The sequence below is a fragment of the Lissotriton vulgaris genome, chromosome 8 (genome assembly GCF_964263255.1).
Source record: "Lissotriton vulgaris chromosome 8, aLisVul1.2, whole genome shotgun sequence".
In the NCBI taxonomy this organism is placed as follows: domain Eukaryota; kingdom Metazoa; phylum Chordata; class Amphibia; order Caudata; family Salamandridae; genus Lissotriton; species Lissotriton vulgaris.
The window spans coordinates 45,707,152-45,733,150 of NC_141696.1; the positions used below are offsets into that span (position 1 = coordinate 45,707,152).

Consider the following 25,999-nt stretch of genomic DNA (forward strand, 5'->3'; position numbering starts at 1 on the left):
TTCTGTGATTTTCGTTTTTTGGGCCTGTTGTTGTGGCCTTTTCACCAGGGGTAGTGAGTGTTGCATGGGCCTAGTCTTTCTGTGGGGTGTCTTGAATTTAAACATCATGGAGGGCCTGGATGGTTTGTGATTGTGCTGATTTTTCTGTGATTTTCGTTTTTTTGGCTTGTTGTTGTGGCCTTTTCACCAGGGGTAGTGAGTGTTGCATGGGCCTAGTCTTTCAGTGGGGTGCCTTGAATTTAAACATCATGGAGGGCCTGGATGGTTTGGGATTGTGCTGATTTTTCTGTGATTTTCGTTTTTTGGGCCTGTTGTTGTGGCCTTTTCACCAGGGGTAGTGAGTGTTGCATGGGCCTAGTCTTTCTGTGGGGTGTCTTGAATTTAAACATCATGGAGGGCCTGGATGGTTTGTGATTGTGCTGATTTTTCTGTGATTTTCGTTTTTTTGGCTTGTTGTTGTGGCCTTTTCACCAGGGGTAGTGAGTGTTGCATGGGCCTAGTCTTTCAGTGGGGTGCCTTGAATTTAAACATCATGGAGGGCCTGGATGGTTTGGGATTGTGCTGATTTTTCTGTGTTTTTCGATTTTATGGGGTGTTCATGGGGACAGGCCATGTGGGTGGGGGCCCTTTTGAGTGCTGGTACAGGCAGGCCATGTGCTGGGAGGCAAGTGGCCATTTTGAATGCAGGCAGTGTTGTTAGGCCTGCAACCATTTTGCCTAGTTTTCAACCTTTATGCCCAGGGGTAGTGAGTGTTGCATGGGCCTAGTCTTTCTGTGGGCTATCTTGAATTTAAACATCATGGAGGGCCTTGATGGTTTGGGATTGTGCTTATTTTTCTGTGATTTTCGTTTTTTTGGCCTGTTGTTGTGGCCTTTTCACCAGGGGTAGTGAGTGTTGCAAGGGCCTAGTCTTTCTGTGGGGTGTCTTGAATTTACACATCATGGAGGGGCTGGATGGCTTGGGATTGTGCTAATTTTTCTGTGATTTTCGTTTTTTTGGCCTGTTGTTGTGGCCTTTTCACCAGGGGTAGTGAGTGTTGCATGGGCCTAGTCTTTCTGTGGGGTGTCTTGAATTTAAACATCATGGAGGGGCTGGATGGCTTGGAATTGTGCTGATTTTTCTGTGATTTTCGTTTTGTTGGCCTGTTGTTGTGGCCTTTTCACTAGGGGTAGTGAGTGTTGCATGGGCCTAGTCTTTCTGTGGGGTGTCTTTTATTTAAACATCATGGAGGGCCTGGATGGTTTGGGATTGTGCTGATTTTTCTGTGTTTTTCTATTTTTTGGGGTGTTCATGGGGACAGGCCATGTGGGTGGGGGCCATTTTGAGTGCTGGTACAGGCAGGCCATGTGCTGGGAGGCAAGTGGCCATTTTGAATGCAGGCAGTGTTGTTAGGCCTGCAACCATTTTGCCTAGTTTTCAACCTTTATGCACAGGGGTAGTGAGTGTTGCATGGGCCTAGTCTTCCTGTGGGGTGTCTTGAATTTAAACATCATGGAGGGCCTGGATGGTTTGGGATTGTGCTGATTTTTCTGTGATTTTCATTTTTTTGGCCTGTTGTTGTGGTCTTTTCACCAGGGGTAGTGAGTGTTGCATGGGCCTAGTCTTTCTGTGGGGTGTCTTGAATTTAAACATCATGGAGGGCATGGGATTGTGATGATTTTTCTGTGTTTTTTCAATTTTTTTGCGGTGTATAACTGAACTGATGTTCCTCTGTCTTCCATTGCTTTTAGGTGCACAAGACTCAAGAGAACCACCAGTGCCAGGAAGAAGTCCTGCAGCGGTGTGTGTGTGCAGCATAACGTCACGCGACGTCACTTCTGGCCACAGACAACTCTGCAACTCGTGCAACTGCGGCCTGCTGTTCTGACCTGCTCTGAAGAACATGCCCCCAAAAAAAGGTCCCCGTAGCTCCTCTAGCAAGAAAGTTGCCAGTAAGGAGCAGAAGAAGCAAGTTACCAAGGAGGCTGGTGTGCCGTCCGCCGCGTTTTTTGGGAGTAAAAAAAAAAGTACGCCTGCAGCAGCAGCGGGATCTGCCGGGGACCAAGCTGGGAGCAGCACCCCCGCTCCATTGGACTCAGTGCCGCCACCACCACCACCACGCCAACTTAAGTCCAAGCCCTTGAGTGCTGCAGAGGCAGTCAGTGTACTTCTTCAATCACCATCGACCAGTGATGTTGGCTCATCTCAAGAAAGTAGCAGCAATGTCCCTGAATCAACACAGGTTGTTGTAACTCATCTGACAAGTGTTGAACAATCACAGCCGCAACAACAACCACATGTGCAAGTACAAGCCCAAGTACATGTGGAAGGAGAGGCAGCGCAAGGAGATGCGCAAGCAGAGGTGCATGGAGGGTCACAAGTGCCCACAATAGTTGTTCCTCCCGAAGTAGGGGCACATCAGGAAATCGACAATCAAGCCGAGGTATCATTTGAGGAAGCCACTCCTCCTGATGATCATTCATTGTCTTCCACATCCCTAGCAAGGAAAAGATCAAGGGGGGTGTCTACATCTTCTTCAAGCCCACCTCCTTCTGATGAACTGGATGAAAATTGGGAACCACCACGGCCGTCTAAGAGTGAGGCACACCATGATCTGACAAAGGTACTTAAGCGTAAAAGGAAGGTCGTCGAAAGACTCATAGTTATGGAGTGTGATGAGGCTCAACAAGAAGTGGCGGATACTCCTGCTGATGAAGACTCTCACGACGACGACGCAGTCATCATAAAGGTCACTGCAGCCCCAGCGGGCATGCAGCAAAAAGACATTTTGACCCTAGCCCGAGAAGCTGCTGAGCGTGATGGTGTTGTCGACAAGGAGGCAATGGAAGAAACACCACAATCATTGGAGTTAACTAGTACACCAACACCTACCGCTTCCATATTTCTTACTCGCCAGAAGGGACCTCCATCCACCTCGACCTCAATTAGTGGTGGTGAAAGCGCAAAACGTACTGAAGTTCGGCAATCCACATCCTCCACTTCATCTGGCATTAGCAGCAGGACCACCACCACCAGTATCGCCGCCTCCTCCGGCCCCCAAAGACATTTCAAGTCCGCAGTTTGGGACTTCTTTAGTGTTTGCCCAAAAAAGGAAAACTTTGCCATTTGTAGCATTTGTAAGTTGGCAGTTAGTCGTGGTAAGTTTGGTTCCAACTATGGTACCGGAGGCCAGAGAGGTCATCTTGAAAGAAAGCACGCTGTCAAATGGTTTGCGCACCTACAGGCGATCAAGGAAGCCCGAATTGCACGTAATGCTGTTTCATCTGATGATGATGAGGAGGAAGAAGACGTGTCAAACACTTCACTTACATCCAGTACCCCTGTCAGCAGCACACCCCATGTGAGCCACACTAAGAGTGTGGGAGAGAGTGAGACACCAATGCGAAAAAGTTCATCAGCGAGCGTAACTGGGTCGAAGATATCATCATCATCATCATCCCGTAAATGCTTGGTCCAGGGCAACATTAAAAAGATGTTGTTTACAGAAGCGCAATATGAACGCAACCACCCACTGACGCGTCTGTATAACACTAAGCTGGCTAAAATGCTAGCTCTGGACCTTCTCCCTTTTTCTTTTGTAGAAGGTGTTGGTTTTCTAGAATTAGTGGCAGCGCTCTGCCCTAAATGGAAGGTTCCTAGCCGGTTCTATTTTGCCAGAGTTGCGGTTCCAGCACTACATGAAGATGTGCTGGAGGTGATTGGGGCAGCTTTGCAGAAGAGTGCTGTTCACACTATACATCTGACAACAGACATGTGGACCAGTGGCGCAGGCGCTGATTACATGTGCATCACTGCACACTGGGTCTCTTTTTCAGGGGTTAAAGCAAAGCTAAACGCAGGTGTTGACCCGGACCAAGTTTTTAAAGCTGCTCGGAAACATGCAACACTAGCCGTGTTTGGTTTGGAGAAATGTCACACAGCACAAAACCTTTTGGATGAGTTTAACACAAAGGTCCTTGACTGGCTGTCCCCAAAAAAACGCCAGATTTGTTATGTTTCCACGGATAATGGCACCAATGTAGTTAAGGCCATGGAGCTGGGTCAGTATTTCAGAGTGCCGTGTTTGGTGCACTGTATAAACCTGGTTGTCAAAAAATTCTTGAGTGATAAAGACAGTCCAGCGTACGAGGTAGTGGACACCTGCCGAAAAATGTGCAACCATTTCAGCCATTTTGTTAAGGCCCGGAAGCATCTGAGGAGCCTGCTACATGAACGTCGAATGCCAGTGAAAGCACTCATCCAGGAGGTGGCAACACGTTGGAACTCGACCTTCTACATGCTTGAGCGTCTGTATGAGCAGTATATGGTACTCGATCACTATTTCTTAAAACAGGGTACAGCTCAGAAGGACCTGAGGATGGGTGCGGCGCAATGGGACATAGCTCAAAGCCTGACACGCATGCTTCGTCCTTTTGAGGTCTTCACGCGTGCAGTCAGCAAGGAGGACTGTAATTTGGGAAAAGCTATCCCATTGTTGTACATGCTGGAGCACCAACTGAAGGAGGTGTCTTCTGTGTTTCAAAAAGATGAAAAAAAAAGACCCTTTTGTTTTGGCGGAGAAATTATTAGAGCGCCTACAAGGTGATGAACGTCTTAAAATGATCCACTCAGACCAGCATTACATTTGTGCTACTATTCTGGATCCATGCTACAAAAAGGCGCTGGCAGGCCGAGCATTCTTTCCTTTTGCTGATGAAGATGTTACAAAGTACAAACGTTGGCTAGCCTTGTCAGCCAAGAGGTTTGAAAGAGAACGGCAGAAAAGTGATGGAAAAGGCAGTACATCAGCATCAGCATCAGCAGGCCATCCCCAGTCAAAACAATCCACTTCTGCACCTGTGGCTGTGGCACAAGTGACCTCTCAGCCGTTAAAGACACCGGCAACCGGATCATCTGTACCAGACACAACAGTAACATTGGATGCTGAAGAGGATTGGCTAAATCGGCTTGGGTTTGGTTCTCAAAAGGTCACAGCAAAAGCTAAGCAAAGTGGAGGAACCTTGGAGGACCTTGAGTCGATAGTGCGTGACTATCTGAATGACTCAACAGAGGTCTATGTTAATGCTGAACCATTGGCGTATTGGCATGGGAAAAAAGAATTGTGGCCACAGCTCTCCAACCTGGCTTTAAACTACTTGTCTTGCCCATTCGCAAGCGTGTCTTCTGAACATGTTTTCAGTGCTGCTGGTGGCATTGTAACTCCCAAACGGAGCCGCCTCTCGCCCAAAAATGTGGAGAGGTTAACAATGATCAAGATGAATCAGCACCTCATACCACCAGATTACAGAGTACGAGAAAGCGCGCCGGATGAAGACAAGGTGGACAGTAACGCAGATGAGGGAATTTCTTCTCTGTCAAGTGACACTGAGCTCACCCTGCCTGAATTCGCAGAGTATGATGACGAAGCCTTATTCTTATTCCTGGACCCTGACACCGAGCCCTGAAAATGAGACAATGAATCAATAACTTTCTTTTTCGTCCTTATTTACTTTTATTCCTGTGTGTCTGTCCTTCTTTGTTGTGCACAGTTAATATACTTCAAACTTTAATCACCTAATCACAAAAACAAGCCCATCAGCAGAACTGTCTTCACTTGTTTGCTTATTGATTTGAAGGTGCCGCAGTCTGCATTCCTCAGGTTCACAAGGTCAGAAGAACATGCTTCTCTATCCTCCTCCTCCAGACTCCTATTTCCATCAAAGCAGAGGGCTGGATTACGCCCAATGAAGAAAGACTCAGCACTTGTGGGGGTGTTTTACTTCTTTGCGGGTGAGTTGACGGCTCTGGGGCCATTGCTGGGAAGCTCCAATACCGGATAAAAGTGGTTTGGACCAAATCGGAGGCAGAATTTTTTTGTGTTTTTGCTGACTTGCTTGCCTTTGAGGTGCTCTTTGGGGGGGTTCCGGGTGTTTGTGGGTGAGTTTTGGAGTCTGGGAGCACTGCTGGGACAGTCTAATCTTGATTGCATTTGCTTTTCAGGAAATCCGTGCTGGAAAACGGGAGTTATGGCCTAGCTGCACAGCGCGTTTGGACCGAAGGCCGAGAAATATTGTAAGTATGAGATTTTCCTTTTGGGCTGTTTGGGGGTGTTGTGCTTTTTGGTGGGTGGGTTGGCGGGTCTTGGGGCATTCCTGGGAAGGTCTAATACGGGATAGAAGTGGCTGGGACAAAATCCACGCTGAATGTTTATTTGCTGTTTCTGACATTTTGCTCAATGTAGCGTTTTCGGGGCCCTTTTTGGGGGGCTTCCTGGTGTTTGTGGGTGGGTTTCGGGCTCTGGGAGCACTGCTGGCTATGGATACTTTAGTTTGCAAGAGGTTTGAAGCAAATCCATGGTGGCAGAGGGGAGTTAGGGCCTAGCTGCAGAGCGCGCGCGGAGTGATTTGGGAAATTGGCAAAAAAATGACTAAGTCCCCATGTTGGACTTTTGCTTTTTGGCTGTTTGGGGGTCTTCTACTCGTTTTCTCCTGGGTTGACGGCTCTGGGGCCATTGCTGGGAATCTCTAATACCGGATAAAAGTTGTTTGGACCAAATCAGAGGCGGAATTTTTTTGTGTTTTTGCTGACTTGCTTGCCTTTGAGGTGCTCTTTGGGGGGGTTCTGGGTGTTTGTTGGTGAGTTTTGGGGTCTGGGAGCACTGCTGGGACACTCTAATCTTGATTGCATTTGCTTTTCAGGAAATCTGTGCTGGAAAACGGGAGTTATGGCCTAGCTGCACAGCGCGTTTGGACCGAAGGCCGAGAAATATTGTAAGTATGAGATTTTCCTTTTGGCCCGTTTGGGGGTGTTGTGCTTTTGGCGGGTGGGTTGGCCGGTATTGGGGCATTCCTGGGAAAGTTTAATACTGGATAGAAGTGGTTGGGACAAAATCCATAAGGAAAAGCCTTTTGGCACTTTTTGTAACTTAGGGTTCGTTAGGGTTAGCCCTAGCAGTGTTTCGGGGTGTTCTAGATTTTTGCAACTGAGTTCTGTGGTCTTAGAGCACTCGTGAGAATGTGTAATTTTGGGTGCAAGTCATTTGAAGAAAATCCATGGTCGGAAAGGCGGGATTTGGCATAGTTAAAGAAAGCCTCTGCCAATATTCTTAACTTAGGGCTCGTTAGGGTTAGCAGTATTTCTATTGCATGTGTTTGGGTGGGGGGGTTTTCGAGTCTTAGAGCGATGCTGGCTATGGATACTTTTGCTTGCTTGCAAGTGGTTTGAATACAATCCACGGTGGGTAAGGGGGTATTTGGGCCTACTTTTACTTTCGAAGTACGTTTTGTTACCAGTTTTCTGCTAGGCCTCGTTTTTTGAGATCTGATTGGGGGTCTTCTACATTTTTGCGACTGGCTTTAGTAAGGGTCTGGGTGGGAGCACTGCTGGGATGGTCTAATTTTGTTCTAAAACACAGTTTACAGTACACCTAGCTTGAGGGGAAAGATTCGCTAAATTAATTTGCCCATACATATTTATCCTTCAAAAGGTGAGTCAGACAGAGTACGCACTTTCAAAAATGTTGTACTGTCTATTAGGAAAATCAAAGTGTGACTTTTTGCACTACACAGCGTACATACCTTATATTTATTTATCAGTGCTGTTTTTCGTTCAATAATTACAGGCCGGGTTTCAGTCTGTGCAATGGGGAAAAAAGGATGGAGTCAGGCTTCACATTAGCGTGCCGCAATTCAGCATCCGCCAGGCAGGCAGTGGACAGGGTGTCTTCTGGTCACCAACATTGATGGACGAAGCGTCAGCTTGAATGGAGGAGTGCCGCTAATAAGAGGAATTGTTTGCTGCATGCAACTTACTTACCAAATTCAACAGGAGGACAACTACAACAACATACAGACAGATACAGTATCCATTCTTTTCTTCTATGAGTATGACTGCATTTCTTGGATCTCTCTCTGCTTCTAAATTGATCCCTACAGCCATTCTATAGGTTTTACTTCGGCTATTTTTTAAACCTAATTTAATGTAGCCCTGTACTGTCGCATTCTGTCCTTCACGGTTGTCGAAAGTACTACTTACTTTTCAGGTAAAAGATTTATGGTTAGCTTTGTACCCAAACATTTCTTTATGTTAAATTATTATTTGTCCACGCTGTGCTTTTTTTTTTTCTCTCAACAAAACCTACCCAAAAAGAAACCCCCATTCCCATCCATTTTACAAACCCTAACCCTCTTCCCTCGGGCTGTGTGGTTTTGCTTGATGTGTGACTAAATGACATCAATAATTCCACACACTTGCTGGGGAGGATAAGGTCATAGCAACAGGCTGGTGAAGGAATCCGAGGATATATTCTAGACTTACTCAGCTTCAGTATTATTTCTTGTAGTAGTAGCCAATGTCAAAGAAATTCTACACAAGTACAAGTTATACTATCAATACTTTACCATTTGTTAGGCTACATTGTGGCACTGTTCTAGTCTAGTGTACTGTCACCTGCTATATTCTCTATTGTACCGTTGTAATGCTACAGTAAGGACAAACCAGGTTTCATTTTCTTTTTTTCCATAGCCATGCAACTGCCACTGTGTCACACCACTAGTACCACCGCAATGAGGAGGAAATTTCATCCGCCCTGGATTGCCAACCTTAATCGCCATTTCCCGTGGAGCCAGCCCTGGGCCTAGCCCTACTTTCAAACACAAATTACAGGTAAGATAAGCGTTTGGTTGGAGGTAGTATAATGGAGTATTAGGAGAGACGAGAGATTGACGGTAGTACTACTAAAGTCCTAGGACTATTCAGGAAAACAAACTTACTGTTAAACCCCCACCCACCAGACTCAAAAGCAGTAAAAAACAGGTATGGTCAGATAAAGTTTCAAAAAAGTATATTTTTATAGCCCTAACAAAATAATCTCCCGCAAGACCCTCCCTAACCCCAACGATTGTCCTTCAAAAGTCCCCAAAAAACCCAACTCCCAATTCCCACCCCCCAAAAGTCTCTAAAAAAGGGGCAAGGGACACTACGGCAGGGTGCTGTTGACTTTAGCAGCCAGGGCATCATGCTCCTTGCGGAGGGTGGCATGTTCGAAGCGGAGGCCCTCCACCAAGTTCTTATAGCTTAGGACCTCCTGCTCCAGGTAGGACAGTCTGAGGCGTAAGCGGCGCCGGCGTGCCTTGCAAATCCTGTGGGGGGCAGCTGCTGTCTTTGCTGCTCGGTGGTGGCGTTTGGCTTTGGTAGCCCGGCTCCGTACCGCTGGAGCACTGCGCTGGCTGGCAGCCCGCACGGAGGAGGATGCAGCTGTCCCAGTGGATGTTATTGTAGTACCAGACTGTGTCTCCTCCTCCTCCTGGGCCACCAGCCGCCGATATTCAGCGACAGTGGCATCCATCCTCCGTTGCCGGGCCATTCGAGCCAGCTCCCTCCTCCTTGATGGTCTCTTGGATTTGGAAGGAGCAACTATATGAAGAAAGAAAGACATAGTCTGTAACCAATGCTCCTTAAGATTAACACAAAATGATTGAGCAGAAAGTTGTGTCACAGTACAAGTAGCAAATTGAAAGCACAGTACATAACTATTGAGGACAGTATCTATGTAACCTCCGACTTCTTCATCCTTGCTCTAACATTAGTGGGAGTTTAAGGAACAAATTCTACAAGCACTATGGACTTCCATTACAGTCGACTATGACAGTACACCAGTCTTATTCTTCTTCTTCCCTCTTGTTTAGGAAAATTGGTACGTTGTCTTATGCAAGCCGGCATAATGCCAGCGCAGTGAACTTGCACCCGAGACGCACACCATGGTGAGTGAGACAGACTTGCGTTACTGTACCAATCCAGTACATGCAGGTGGTGAAGCTCTTACTTTTCTATTACGGGTGGCACTGAGAATACTCTGTTAAAAGGGCTACTGCTTAATTAATTTAGCTTTCACCCTATAGTGCAAATGAGCATTAGAAAAGGAAAATGAAGAAGCTAAATAATCTGATTATCTATCACTTCACATGGGATGTATTTTATGACATATGGGATGACTTTAGGTGCTTTGCTTATTATTGAGTGAACAGTGATACACCCACACATGAATGACGTACTACTACTAAACTAAAGTTATTAAGAGAGGTAGGGAGTGTCCACCGTAATAACCGGATATATGCTGTGCTTGCAGTTGCAATACAAACTACTGCAACTATTCATGGTAGTATTTGGACAAAATTACAACTTCTTTTCCTTGCCTTTCCTACACTGAAACGGACGTGCGGGTGCGGTGTTACATGCTCTTCAATGTAACACTTAGTTCATCCAGTGACCGTCTACTCTCTCTAGATACACATATGCTATCTAAGAGTCATATAGTACCATGAATGATCCAGGCATCTATCTATTCAAAGTATATGCACACATACAGTTTCTGTTTCACCCACCCAGGCTGTTCTCCTTCCACCCATCCTTGCTTCATCATTCACCCAGCCATGCACCATACCATATTCTTTCCTTCCCAGCCACCTCGGGGACCAAGCAAACACATATCATTCTTCTTTGCCAGTCATCATTACATTTCACGTCCTTCCACACTTACTTACACCCTTCTTTCGCTTTTCGTTCATCCCATCCATCAAGTTCATCTCAGATCTGATTGGGATTCTTCTCGCCAAAAACTTCACAGCTAAGTCGAAGTACATTTAGAGGAGGCTACTACCTGGTTTATTTATAATACACCCGTGAAGAAAGCACACTCTGCAGTCTTCAATCTCAATAAGTAAGGAATATATAGCTTACCTCTGCCCGCCACCACCGTGTTATCCCTCACAGAATTGTCCGGCACTTCCACCGCCTCCTCCCCAGAGTTGTCCTCGTCCAATGCCGCCACCACCTCCGCGCTGGCCCCGCCTCCAGATGTTCCACCTACAAAGTACATTTAATAATGTTAGAATACACCACTCACTACTATATAATATTTGGTCTAGGAGGAAGAAAGAAATGTGAAAAAAACAGTATACAATTTAATATTTTGTGACTGTCTACTCTAAAGTAAAAATGTCCCTTTTTCCAGGGAAGGCTGTTGTCTTGCTGCACTTTTTGGCACAACTGATGAATGCTTGCTTTTTATTTTTAACACGCACCACTTTTTCTCCTAACAGACAGACGCTTGACTTCTAAGAACACGAGCAGGATCAAGTTCAAACCAGGTGAGAGCTCGGCTCGACCACAAGAAATGTGTCCAATTAATCATCAGCACTAAGCACTTTTCCATTTTCAGTTAAACGTTTACTTTTATGACAAACTTGATTTTAATAAATGTGTTTACTTTTAATAAAGCTTTTAAACTTAAATAGACTCTGTGGTTTTTGGTCCTCCAGACTAGAGTGGATAAGCTAAAGGTTTTGCAATTTTTGCAAGCATGAGTCCGTGCCTCTGACATCATTGGGGATCAATCATCGGTGACTTTGGGAGCTAAATGACTCTGCCACACTATCTAGTCAGTAAGGAGATTGGGGGTTCAACTACAAAGTCTGTTATCACTGAGGTATGTGGAAAGTCTAACAGCACCTATTATAATTGATAAGCTAAGCAATGCATTATTTAGTGTCCATAGTTCTGTTTGTGCAGATTTGTCCCTGCAACAGTAGTAGAATGGATTGTCCTCCTATCCAAACCAAAAGTAAATTAGTATCTTATTCTTTCTTGGTGGTCATTCACCTTTTTATTGTTGGCAATTGTCAAAGCATAAACATTTAGAAGACTTGAAAATACATTATGGACAATCCCAGAGGACTGCACTCAGTGCATAGAGCTATTGCTGACTAGAATGGGAGTCCAATGGAATTGCCAAATGTGCAATCTTAGTTAGCTACACAGACAGACTAATAAGAATAATCTAGTAATACCACACAGAGTCATAGTCGAGGCAGGATAAGAATTTAGACCCAGTCTACAAGAAGATCAAAGACGATTTAGAAAAATCGAATGAGGAACGCTAGGAAAAAATAAGTACTCTATATTAAAATTAAAACTTACTGGGGCCAGCAAAGGAGCCCTCGCCTGCCCGATCCTGGCCTGCATCCTGAACAGCACCCTCCTCCTCCTCCTCCTCCTTTGTCCTCCTCTTGCCCCTGGGGGAAGCTGATGTACAACATGAAAGAAAGAAAAACAGAAAACATGGATGATATTTGTCAACCAAATCAAACATTTCAAAAGAACTAACAAAATATTTTGACAAAATAGCAAATAGACAACTATTCCACGGGATATATTATTGACCAATCTCATGTGGTCTACTACGTTATTAGTATTGCTTGATTGCGGACCGTCGAATTGGAAACTTCTTATGTAACTCACTAAACAAAGTACTAAAAAGGTTTGCCTAGGATTGGCAGGCAGCAGTCCGCGAAGTGACAGCCAAAGTCCATCGTGATTGCAGATCAGCGACAACACTAAAGTTTCCTACTACATTAACCAGGTATTAAAATACTCAAACTATCAATCCACCACCACTATTTCTTCTTATCGCCATGTGTACAAAGGAAGGACTGGACTTGAGTCTGTAGGGGCTGATTTAGAAGCCCCTTGCGGCTCTTTTGCTCTATTGTTGCGTGACTTTTGTGACGGAGCGGCAGCACAAAAGAGGCGCAATGGTATATTAACAATGTGACGCATATGGGAGATGCATCACGTTGTAAAGCCCTGCGCCATCAGGGGGCGTTTCGGCGCAAGGGAGGGCGTTCCTGCGCAGGAACGCATCCTAAAAGTGGCTGAGGGAAATCTACAAGATTTCAGTCACTCACTTTAACGACAATGATGCGTGACTCAAACCCTGCGCCTGCTTGAAGCAGACGTACGGCTTGACGCAGCATTGGGGAGATAGGGCACCCCAGAGCATTGATGGAGCATTGATGGAGCTGTGCCATCGTTGCGACGCAACTCCAGCAATGCGCCGCCTTTACGGCACAGATGCGTAATGCTTTGGTGACGTTTTGGGCCTATGGTGCGCCACATTGTAAATACGGCACACCATGGGTGATGGTGGCGTGGTGCACAATTACTGGCGCATCCTTGCTACTTTGCAGGGATGCACCGGTAATTAAAAATCTGAACCTTAGTGTGTAGCATTACGCAGTTCTTTAAACTACACTCATACATAATTTCACAGGCCAATGAAATGAACACAAAATCGGAAACAAATAAGCATAGTAGCAACACTACTGAGAAAGAGAGCAGTGCACCTGAAATGCACAGAAGATTTTGAAATATAATTTACCTACAATGTAATGAGCAGCATTATTGCTCTTGGTAAAAAACAAAAATTTGCAATATAATAACACAGCAGGAGAAAACAGAGTAGTAAAGTAATAGCTACTACTACTCACCAAGCCCGGGGATCTCAAGGCCAAGCAGGTCGAGCAGATCTCGTTCACGGGTCACGACATCCGTCCAGCAGTGGGTGGCCTGGTTGTAGGTGCGCCGGACCCGAGAGTGGTGGTACATGGCCCGGCACACCTTCTCCCACCGCTTTCGGCGCTCCCGGATCCCGTACCCGACACCGATCCTGCCGCCTGCCATGATGGTCCTGGGGAGGCGGCGCTGAACATAAAAAATGAGTGCGGCCACCTCCTCCGGGCTAAAGATCTCCCTGGGTACAACCTGCTCCCCCCTCAAACGCCCGCATGGGAGCTGGGCACGGGGTGCGGGACCCTTCCCCTTCTCGGGATGCTTCCCGGCTCCCTTCACCATGGTCTGGGCGGAAAGGAATAAAGAAAATAGAATAGGGAAGAGAAGAAAAGAAAAGAGTTAAAAAAAGTAGTTTAAAATTAACCAAAAGTAGCAGTAAACACAAAAATATAGGGCTAGAAAAATAGAGGGATAGATAATAAGTAAAATAGATTAAAAAAAACTTCAAACAAGAATAGTATGCTAGAGATTTAGAGAGGATACAAAAAGCATGCCCTGAACCATAGCAATGAATGAGAAACAAGGTGGCCGCGCCCGTTCACAACCGCGCGGGTAAGTTGAAAGTTCGCGCAAGATTTTCCTCGCGAACACTCGTGAAATTGTACTGGCCAGCCGCACACTTTGCGAGATTACACTTCGCGCCCGGAAACGGAAATACGTCATGCAAACAAGATGGCCGCGCCCTTGAACGACCGCGAGGGTAACTTCGCGCCTTGCGCTACAAGCGGCTCGCGAAAACGCACAAAACCTTGCGAACTAACACGCCGCAAAAAAACAAATCACATATTCGCACGAATTCGCGGCTTCTGAATCCGATCTCTCGCGTGTTTGCGCCCCGTGAATCCTGCGAAATTGCAGAAAAACGAGTTTTGCAAAACTGAAATCACTCGGCAGGTGCAAGAGTTCAAACTCATCATTAGTAACCATTCCCTGTAGTGCTTCCTGACTGGGCCCCTCCAGAGTTCAGTTGCTAGTTGCAACAATTGTATGACCCTGCTCTGACCCTCACAGCAGGCTCATAGAATAGCTACAAGTAGGCCAGAAAGGTCCTGGAAAAAAAATTGCACTGCAACAGAAAGCAAATTACTGATAAGGAAGCAGGTGCCAGACCTGGAATTTTAAAACAGTGACACATTAATAAACTAACCTCAAATTAATTCATGTCAGTTGAAGCAGGGCAGGTGTGCTTGCTTTCCCCCCCCCATAATCTACAGTGATGATGAACCGGAGGGTGGCATTGATGTAACAGAGGGTGGCATGGGTGAAACAGAGGGTGGCAGTGGTGAAACAGAGGGTGCTGGGAACCTGTGATGATGAACCAGACGTAGAAACAACATAGCTGCGACCGTTGCGAGCCGACAAGTAAGTTCGCGATTGCGAACTGGTACCAAACCCTCGCGAACTGGCATAAACCCTTGCGAACACAAAAAAAAAAAATCTGCAAATTCGCGAGAATTTGCGGATTTTGCAGATTGCGAGTTCGCAAATTCGCAAAATTCGCAAACGCCAGATTCGCAAAATTCACCCATGCTTACTCGCCAACCTCGGCCTCAGACAACTCATCACCGCACCCACCCACGCTGCCAGCCACACGCTTGACCCGTCTTCTCCACCAGCACCCACGTCACCTTCAACACCATCACCGAACTCCACTGGACTGACCACAGATGCATCCGCTTCACCGTCAAGAAACCAACCACTCACCACCACACCCAACCGCTGCCCAACCGCTGTTAGAGCAAAGTCACAGGAGACCAGCTGGCCACCACCCTTGCCTAGAACCCACCCACCAACCCCACCAAACCAGATGCCGCCGCCCACAGCCTCAGACAGTGGACCGACGACTGTACCAACACCCTTGCCCCGCTCAAGAAACTCCACAACAGCCACACCAGCAAGAAAGCGACCTGGTTCACCACAGAGCTCCAGACCTCCAAAGGTACCCCAGACAGCCACTCAGCCCACAAGGACGCCATCCACAGACATCACCACCTCATCAGACTAGCCAAGAGATCCTCCTTCAAAGACCGCCTGGACAACAACGCACACGACAGCAAAGAGCTCTTCAGCATCGCGAAGGAACTCTCCAACCCCAGCGCAAACACCAACGACATCCCGCCATCACAAGAACTGTGTGACTCACTGGCCACCTTCTTCCACCGCAAGATCGCCGACATCCACGACAGCTTCAACACCATGACCGTCCTGACTACGCCAGACCCCACCGCTACGAACATCACCTGCACCAACCGCCTGACCTCCTGGTCCAACGTCAATGACGACGAGACATGCAAAGTCATGAACTCCATCCCCTCAGGATCGCCATCAGACCCCTGCCCACACCACGTGTTCAACAAAGCAGACGCAGCCATCGCACCCCAGCTACGGAAGGTCATCAACATATCTTTCGAGACAACGGCATTCCCGAAAAGCTGGATGCCCGCCGAAATCAACGCCCTCCTCAAGAAGCCCAAGGCGGACTCCAAGGACCTCAAGAACCTCCAGCCCATCTCCCTGCTCCTGTTCCCGGCGAAGGTCATTGAGAAAATCGTCAACGTACATCTGACCCACCACCTCGAGGACAACAACATCTCAGTCTAGATTCAGACGAAACCACGGCACCTAGACAGCCCTCATTGCCGCCACAGACGACATCAGACGTCAACTGGATAATGGCGAAACATCAGCCCTCATCCTCCTAGACCTGTCAGCCGCCTTCGACACAGTCTGTCACGCACACTAAAGACACGCCTCCAAGAAGCCAGAATCCAAGAGAAGGCCCTCGACTGGACCACGTCCTTCCTCTCCGACAGAACCCAAAGCGTCCGCCTTCCACCCTTCCGCTCCGAAGCCACCAACATCATCTGCGGCGTCTCCCAGGGCTCATATCTCAGCCCTCGCACAAGTGGCCCGCCAACACGACCTCAACATCATCTCCTACGCCAAGGACACCCAGCTCATCCTCTCCCTCACCAAGCACCCCCACACTGCCAAAACCAACCTCCACGAGGGAATGAAGGCTGTTGCTGACTGGATGAGGAGCAGCCGCCTGGAACTGCACTCTGACAAGACGGAGGTCCTCATCCTCGGACCCACCCCCTCACCCTGGGACGATTCTTGGTGGCCGACCACGCTGGGAACAGCACTGACACCCACCAACCACGCACGCAACCTAGGATTCATCCTCGACTCCTCCCTCACCATGTCAATGCAGGTCAGCACCGTCTCCCCCTCCTGCTCCAACACCCTCCACATGCTCCGCAGGATCTACAAGTGGATCCTGAATGACACAAGAAGAACAGTGACACAGGCCCTCGTCTGCAGCAGACTGGACTACGGCAACGCACTCTACGCAGAAATCCTAGCCAAACACATGCGTCGACTACAACACATCCAAAACGCCTCTGCCCGACTGATCCTCCTTATCTCCCGCCGCAGCCACATCACCCCTACATGAGAGACCTACATTGGCTCCCCGTCGACAAAAGGATCACCTAAAAGCTCCTCACCCATGCACACAAGGCACTCCACAACTCCGGGCCAGCCTACCTGAACAGCAGACTCAGCTTCTACACCCCTACCCGCCAGCCACGTGCTCGCCGCTGTTTTCCGCATCCAACGAAAGACCTCGGTGGGCAGATCCTTCTCCTACCTCTCCGCCAAGACCTGGTGGCAGATCCTTCTCCTACCTCTCAGCCAAGACCTGGAACACCCTCCCAACACATTACCCAGATTGGTTTACATTGGAGTGGGAATAGTAAATGTCACCCCTTTAGTGTCTAATGTTTTCTCTGAGTTTGTTTATATTGGAGTGGGAATAATAACTGTCACCCCTTTAGTGTCTAACACTTTCCCCACGTTGGTTTAGAATGGAGTGGGAATAGTAAATGTCACCATTTTAGTATCCAACACCTTTCCCAAGTTGGTTTGGTTTGGAGTGGGAATGGTAAATTTCACGCCTTAAGGGGCAGATTTACAATAACTGGCGCATCCCCAGGGATGCGCCAGTTATTGTGCGCCGAAGCTCCGCCACCCATGGTGCGCCGCATTTACAATGCGGCGCACCATGGGGCAAAAACGGCACAGATACATGACGCATCTGTGCCGTAACAGTGGTGCATTGCTGGAGTTGCGTCGCAAGCACGACGCAGCTCCAGCAAGGCATGAGGGTGCCCTATCTGTCCAATGCTGCGTCAAGCCTTACGCCTGCTTCAAGCAGGCGCAGGGTTTTGACGCAGCATTGGCCTAAAAGTGACTGAGTGAAATCTTGTAGATTTCACTCAGCCACTTTTGCGAGGCGCACCTGCCCCGGAACGCACACCCTGCGCCGGAACGCCCACTTGTGGCGCAGGGCTTTACAACGTGACGCATCTGCCTAGATGCGTCACATTGTAAATGGGTCGCAGGGATGCGCCACGTTTACGCCGCCGTTGCGTCACGCGGCTTAAACGTGGCGCAAGTCTGACATAAATCTGCCCCCATGTGTTTAACACCTTTCCTAAATTGTTTCAATTAGAATGGGAATACAACATTTCACCCCTTTAGTGTCCAACACATTCTTCAAATTCATTTAGATTGGAGTTGGAATAGTAAATATCACCCCTTTAGTGTCCATGAATGTCCCCAAAATAGTTTAGATTAGAGTGTGGATATTTATTTTCAACCCTTTAGTGTGCAACACTTTGCCTGAGTTGGTTTAGTTGGATTAGGAATGGTAGGTTTCACCCTTTTAGTGTTCCATACTTTCCCAAATTAGTTTAGATTGGAGGGGAAATAGTAAATGTCACCCCGTTAGTGTCCAACAACTTCTCCAAATTGGTGTAGATTGGAGTGTGAATAGTAAATGTAACCCCTTTAGTGTCCAACACATTCCCAAATCGTTTTAGCTTGGAGTAGGAATAGCAAATGTCACCCCTTTAGTGTCCAACACCTTTCTTAAGCTGGTTTATTGTGGAGTGTGAAGTAAATGTTACCTCTTAGAGTCTAGTACCTTCCCTGAGCAGTAGCGGACAGAGTGATTGATGAGCAGTGGGGCAGGTGGGGGGGTGGAGGTCAGAGGGGATAGGGGGGTATAAGGTACATGGGTGAAAATAAAACTTACCTGGGTAAGACTTACCCATAGCGCACTTCTGCGCCTCTTCACTGCAGGAAGTTACTGGCTCCCAGAATGCCCTGCGACCAATCCTGAAGCTTCTCTCAGGCATGAGTGTAGCTTCATAATTGTTCTGAGTGACCTCGATTTGCACTCCGGGACCAACTATGAGTCTGGCCTGCTCTCTCCAACCCAGCTGCGCTAGATGGCCAGGCAAACCATAATGCACACGGATGGAAGTGCATTACCACTGCTCTCAGTGCCTGTCACTCCCACATTCTGGCCCCAAGGCTCAGAAGTGGGCAGGAAAGGAAAAATAAAAGGAGTGTTAATTATTGTTTTATTTTTTCATTTGTGTTGCTTTGGAGGGGTGATGCTCCTCCGCCATAGCGGAGGAGCCGTTGCTGTCCCTTAGTTGGTTTATATTGGTGCGGGAAGAGCAAATGTCTCCCCTTTAGTGTTTAAAATGTTCCCCAAGTTTAGCATGAAAAAATGGTCAAATTCTTTTTTTTTTAGACATTTTTAATTTATTGCATCCTTTTACATGTTGTCAAATATATTGTTAAAATAAAAATAATAGCAATTTTAAAGTGAAGTAAATATAATAATGTATTTTTTATTGAAAATGTTTAAAATAAAATAAATAGATTTTTTATACATTTTTATAATGTACAATTTCACATGTTATTTTACAGTCAATATCACGTTTGCTCATTTTTTAACGTTTTTACATATATTTGTTAAATATTGTTTAACATTTTTATCATTAGTATATAATAAATAATATATATTTTATTCTGTTATCTAATTTACACTTTCCAAGTTTTGTAATTTTTTTACAACATTGATTGACATATTTAAAATTTTTTAGTGTTTTTTAACATGTATTAAACATAATTTTTTTATTATATTTCCCCTTAATTTCTAACGGAAGGTGGTCTTTTTTTTTAAAGTTTCATTTGTTGGTAATTTTTTGCCACTAGCTTCTATTTTGCAGCTATTTTTGTTATTTTGGGATGTTGCCCATATAAACAGTTGGCAAGTTGCTGTTGGGTCCTGCTGTTTGTGAGAACAGGTAAGTCCCCTTGTAGGTCTTTTTTTAAGGTTTTGGAGGGTAGGGGGGATGTAGACTAGGGGACCGATTTCGATTCGGTAAAATCCATTACAAATAGCCATACGGAGCATATTTCCCATACGAATCGTACCCTTAAACGTCCCTGAACGTACGATGAAGTACGATTCTAAACCAAAGCAGATCTCCGTACGAATTGTACGAAAGACCATACGACTTAAAAATCCGTACGAATCGCATTCGGAACACGCAGTACGCGATGTCCGTACAGATCAAAGCAGCATTTTCCGACCTAGCAAGTACGATTCGTCTCGCCAACACTCCCTACAACTCTTTCTACGGAAGCTCAAAACGTCCGGAAAAGCAGATTTTGAATCGAACCGCATATGAAATGGACCCCCCGGGTATGGTGCGTACACCCCATGATTGCAGGGGTACGGTGCATAGCGGTACGATGTGTACACCCCATGATTGCAGGGGTAGGGTGCGTACACCCCATGATTGCAGGGGAACGGTGTGTACACACCCCATGACTGCAGGAGTACAGTGCGTATATGATTGTGTGGCTCTCCCTACGAATCGCTCATACGTGACGTTTTCCGTACGAATCGCGTTCTCATTCCCCGGTCCAGATCGTACTTGTTGGGTCGTACAGCATGTTTACGATTCGTACGATTCACTGTGAGGGTCCGTGTCATATGGATTTTCCCTTGCTTTTCGAAAGGTTCGCAATGATTTGGTTTATACTTCTTTCAAATGAATCGTACTACGCGTTTCAGACGGAATTGTACAAGTCGTACGGAAAGGGCTACGGATTCGATTGGTTTACCGAATCGGAATCGGCCCCTAGATGTGTAAAAGTTATGTTTAGTGTTATTCTATTGGTCCGTTAGGTACATTATTTTTATCAGTTAAATGTTTGTTTGGTAAACGCTAATTTATGTTTTCTTACAGTAGTATTATATATATACAATTGCAGCAAACGTCTTGGTCCCTCTGTGCAAACTCCATGAATAAGGGGCAGCATCGCCTTGAAACGCGTCGGTTTCGAAGGTCAAGAATGCGAGCATTAAACAGGCGTGACTTCCGGATGGTGGGCAGTGAGCAGTGTTCCCTCTCGGAGCTCAAGGGCTCATTTGTTTGGTCTATGATAGTATACACAGCTTCCCTTGGCCGTGGAGAAGTGAACCACTTTTGCCCTTTGACTAGAAGCAGCCTGGGTGGAAAGGGCTTCTGCATGGAAACATGTTCTAGTCTCCAAAGCATGCACTACCGTAAAGAAAACAGCACGCAAACTTCAACTTTCACATACTCAAGGATATAATAATTTTGCAATCAACAGCGGGACTGAGCCCACTCAGGGCAATACAATGTGTTAGCCTCATTCAGGACTACCATCACCAGCATGCCTCAGTATGTGCCACGCCCACAGGGCGTTCTCTCCAGCAATAAAAGGCTGTAAAGGGAAATGCAGCGAACGTCTTGAATAAACTTGTGCAAACTCCATAAATAAGGGGCGTCATCGCCTTGAAACACGTCATATTCGTTTTGAACAGAAAGAAGGTCAAGAATGAGAGCATTAAACAGGTGTGACAACCGGGTGGTGGGCAGTGTGCAGTGTTCCCTCTCGGAGCTCATGAGCTCATTTGTTTGGTATACAATTGTATTTATTCAAATATGAATTTATTTGTGTTGATATATTATTTTATATTGTTATTTGTATTTAAATGTTCATAGTTAATACTAATGTTTTTGGTGTATTTATTGTAGATTTTATAAGTATACGACTTTTATGGGTTATGTAAAAAAAAGTGTGATGTAATATATTTGTATTGAATTATAGATTTTTTAATAACTTTTGGATGTTTTTAAAGTAATTGGTTTAGTTAAAAATAGGGTGTTTCTTTCTTTAATTGAATTTATTATTCTGACGATAATTCTGTAGTCGATATTGTGGTAATTGATATTTTTCACATGGTATATATTTATTTATAGGTATCGATATTTGTGTTTCTGATATTTTTGTTACCAATATATGTAATAATCAAAGTTTTTGTTAACGATATTTCTGTGCTCACTATTAGTGATTTCTATAGTTATGTGTTCAGTATAGATATTTTTCTTCTCAATTTTTATTTTCTACATTTGTGGTCTTGATATTTGCTGGATCGATATTATGCCACTGATCTGCACACACATGGTGAGTGTGTGTGCTGGCAGTGTGTGTTTGCCAATAGCACACTCTGGTATAATATAGAACACCTACAATACTGAACAAAAACCAAGACCACCTGCCTTGGAGTCTTGAGCACCACCGGCTGGCTGCTTGCCAAAACCAGTGTGCCCTTTCAGGAAGAGTAGAGCATTGAAGGGTGAGGTCCAGTGGTGAACCCTACAAAGAGGACCACATGAGTGAGGTGTGAGGGAACAGCTGTGCTCCAATTGTGTCACTGTCCATGTGTCGGAGTGATCCGGTGATTCCTGTATGCCACGAGACAGCTGCCATGATCTGAGCTGCATAGAGAGTGCTTTATGGGAAGCTTGAGACCCACCCCACCACGTTGCACCAACCCCTGAAAAGTTTCAAGATGATCCATCAAGCAGGGACAGAGAAAAAAAGGTGGATTGCCAAAATAATTTTCCTGCGTTAAGAAATTTTTGGAAGCAATACAGAAAATAACTTTACTCAGAACATGTGCTTTTCGTTATTTGTAGTAGGCCCTTTCAGCTGTTTTCAAGCAGTTTGCCTTACTAGAGGTGGTTTTGGTGCTAATGAAAGGGTTATGAAAATAGGTATTATGATTCTATGTAAATAAAGTCTATTGATTGTTTGAAATAGGTATTGGACCTGTACGGTTTGTCCCACCGAAGTCCAGCAGGAATTCCGCAGTAACCCAAGTAAAAACAATGTAGACCTTTTTTTCCTGTCTTCTATTCAGAACTGCAGGACTGGTACCAGTCCTGCAGGACCAAGATATGTGATTGGCTGGCAGCAAAAAAAAAGAAAATGTTGCAGTTGCCAATAACAGGAATCTGAGACTCAGTTCCGGATCCAGTAATAAAGTATAAGATCCAGGTGAGGTACTAAAGTGAACCCACAGAAGACATTGTGCAAGCTTAAGTATCATTGTCCTTTGAGACCATAGGGGTTACAGTTGGTTACAGTACCAGCAAAGTACCACAGTATCGTACAAAACACAAATATGGGTTGAAGGTCATCAAGGGATTGGCCACCTCAGGGGCATGGGTGCTGCCGCACATGGCCAAATATCCTTTGTGGTGTGGGCTGGGTGTCTGCGGAGGATAGCTGCAGCAGCCAACTCTCCACTGTGCATGTCCAAAAGCTGTGCTCAGTGGTGAGTTGGGTGAGTATGATAAAAAAAATCCTCAAAATTCACTGAAAATAGCCAAGTTTAAGTGGCAATATATTTAGGTATGGTAATACAAACTTAGGGGGTCCGCCCGCCATCCCGACGTGAATATGGACCGCCCACCATAAGGGCAGGGGTCCCAAGGGGGCAATTAGGATGCGCCTGTCACAGTGGCGGGCGCATCCCGCATATTTAACATTGCGGTGGGCGGTCCTGAAAGCACCGCCCGTCGCAATGCTAAAAATGCATGTCGCGCATTCCAATGCACAACGTGACATGCACCGCACAGTGCCTGCCACGTTGTCTATTGAAATGCAGGGGGGCACCCTAGGTTACCCCCATGTGCACCCCCCAACCTCCAGTGACCCTGGGGCCCACAACAGGCACCTGCAAGCAATTACTGCATGCTTTTCCGTGGCAGCAATGCCGCCACGGAAAGGCATGTTTCCGCGCCCATAGTAATATGGCTGGCGGTGTCTAACAGACACCACCACCATATTATACTCTTTTCCGCCCGGTCGACTTGTTGACTGGGCGGAAAAGCGGCGGACGGTCTTTCCGTCCGCCATGGTACCCCCGCCATACTAATATGGCGGGGGGAAATGGATGGCGATCGGGGACGGATCTCGGGCGGATTGCCACCGCCATGCGGGCGGTGGCGATCCGCCCAAGATCCTAATGACCCCCTTAGTTTATGTTTTAAGGAAAATAACAAGAAATTAATTGCATAAACCAAAGGTTAAAGTGAGATTATCGTTAGGTATGGTAATACGATGTCACTTTATGTTAGAAAACATCAGAAATTCGCCTAAAAATAGATAGTAGATTAAAGTACCGTTATAATTTGGTAAGGTAGTACGATTTTAGCTTATGTTACAAAATCCTCGAAATTCACATAAAAACACAAAGGTTAAAGTGACATTAACGTTAGATGTTGAAATAACGAAAATTCATCTTTAAAAACAAAAAACAGTGAAATGAATTAGTCATAGGTTACTAAGCTAACTATCTTACTTGCGTCCCCACCGTGCACTGCTCATCACCTCATAAATTACATTACTCATGACATGTTAAATTACATCTGTGATGGCATTACTGATAACAACTCAAATTACATTAATGTTGACATCACTGATGACATCATCCAACAAGTATGACAGTTTGCTATAAGCTTTTCACACTAGAAGTTATTGAGCAAGGTATACATAGACTACATTTAAACATAGACTACACTTTCTGTAACCTCTGTAGTACTAATTGGCAAAACAACTGAGATTTCAATTTGATATCCGTGAATATTATATAATTGTGCCAGGTAGCATCACAGATTTTCAGGCACAACACACACCCTTCTTTACTGCTACAGCTTTAATGTCTCAAGGAGATCTTCACAAAGGCAACTTACTTTTATGAGCAATTTACATGTCTAATTTACTCCTATACTTTTGAGGAATTTTACTACCTTTGGGTATTCACATAATCTGAGTGGAAAGTTACTCAAAAGTGTAAAAGTAAATTACATGTGCAAATTACTTAAAAGTGTGGGCTACCTTTGTGAATATCCCCTTAATCTACTTTAATAATTGAATGCTTAAAGAAATCATGAGGTCAGCCTTGTCTTAAACCCGTGTAACAATCTCCTTTTTTTCAGACACAGCCCAATGCTTGAAATGCCTGGACAGCCAGTGGCCGAATGATAGACGTGATCAATGCATCCAAAAAGTGATTGAATATCTAAGTTATGATGAACCCATGGGACAAATTCTCACCAGCTCTGCCCTCCTCCTGATCTGCTTCACCACATCTGTTTTGCAAATCTTCATCAAATACAGACACACTCCTGTTGTCAAAGCAAACAACCGAGGACTAAGTTACCTTCTCCTCCTAACTCTTATATTCTGCTTCCTTTGTACGTTTCTCTTTATTGGCAGTCCCAGCAGGCTCACCTGCATGCTCAGACAAATTATGTTTGGGGTAATTTTTTCCATCAGTGTCTCCTGTGTTCTTGCTAAGACTGTTCTTGTTGTTCTTGCCTTCAAGGCAACGAATCCCAGCAGCTCTGCGAGGAAGTGGCTGGGATCAAAGACACCAATCTGCATTGTGTTCTTATGTTCACTGGTCCAGACTGTAATCTGCACTGCTTGGCTGGTGAAGTCTCCTCCGTTTCCTGAACTTAACATAAAGCTGTACAATGAGAAGATAATTTATGAGTGTAATGAAGGTAACACCAACAACATGTTCTTCTACTGCATGCTGGGATACATGGGCCTCCTGGCCATAGTCAGCTTTATAGTGGCCTTTATCGCAAGGAATCTGCCCGGAACCTTCAACGAGGCCAAGCTGATCACATTCAGTATGTTGGTGTTTGTCAGTGTGTGGATCTCCTTCATTCCGGCGTACCTGAGCACACGGGGAAAGTACATGGTGGCTGTGGAGGTGTTTGCCATCCTGTGTTCAAGTGCTGGACTGCTCAGCTGTATATTTTTTTCAAAGTGTTATATCATTCTAGTGAGGCCTGACAGCAATACCAGGCATCATCTTGTAGGAAAATCATACCAGCCTAACAACAAAATAGAATGTTAATGAACCGGAATGTTGGTAGTGCTTTATTAAATTGGAAGTACTGAAAAGTAAAAGTGGTTGAAAATGGATAAGCAGTGGTGGGCAGGATTAATTCCAAGAACTAAAATGTGGATTGGATATTCTTTGTTTCAATTTTAGGAAGATTTAAACACTCATGGTCTGATTCACAAAGGTAAACTTACATATTTGTGTAACTGTATGATTCTTTGAACTTCACAAAGTAATTTTATGAGCAGTATCTTTGTGACTGCCTATCTTTTTATATGCGCATTCTCCACCAGAAGTGTGGATACTCTGCAGTAAGATAGTACCCTTGAAATTCCTTTGTAAATTACATAAAATCTTAAACTTACCTTTGTGAGTCAGGCCAACATTTTACAAGTGATGTCACAGGAAGTGATATCAAATTCAGAGATTGCATAGGAAGTGACATAGGGCACTAACTCCACTACCCAAATCCATTAGTATGCTCAAGTCACACTATAAATGGCAAA

The 25,999-nt window shown here is 45.5% G+C and overlaps 1 protein-coding gene across 1 annotated transcript in view; it reads left to right on the top strand.

Annotated features, from left to right (window-relative positions):
- The window catches only part of LOC147693351 (vomeronasal type-2 receptor 26-like), a 172,843-nt gene extending 147,332 nt beyond the window's left edge, over positions 1-25,511 (top strand). Inside the window, exon 6 of the mRNA XM_086935945.1 lies at positions 24,574-25,511. Coding sequence (XP_086792071.1) covers positions 24,574-25,505 — 932 coding nt within the window. The 3' untranslated portion in view covers positions 25,506-25,511. The remainder of the gene's footprint in view (positions 1-24,573) is intronic.
- Positions 25,512-25,999: the final 488 nt, after the last annotated feature.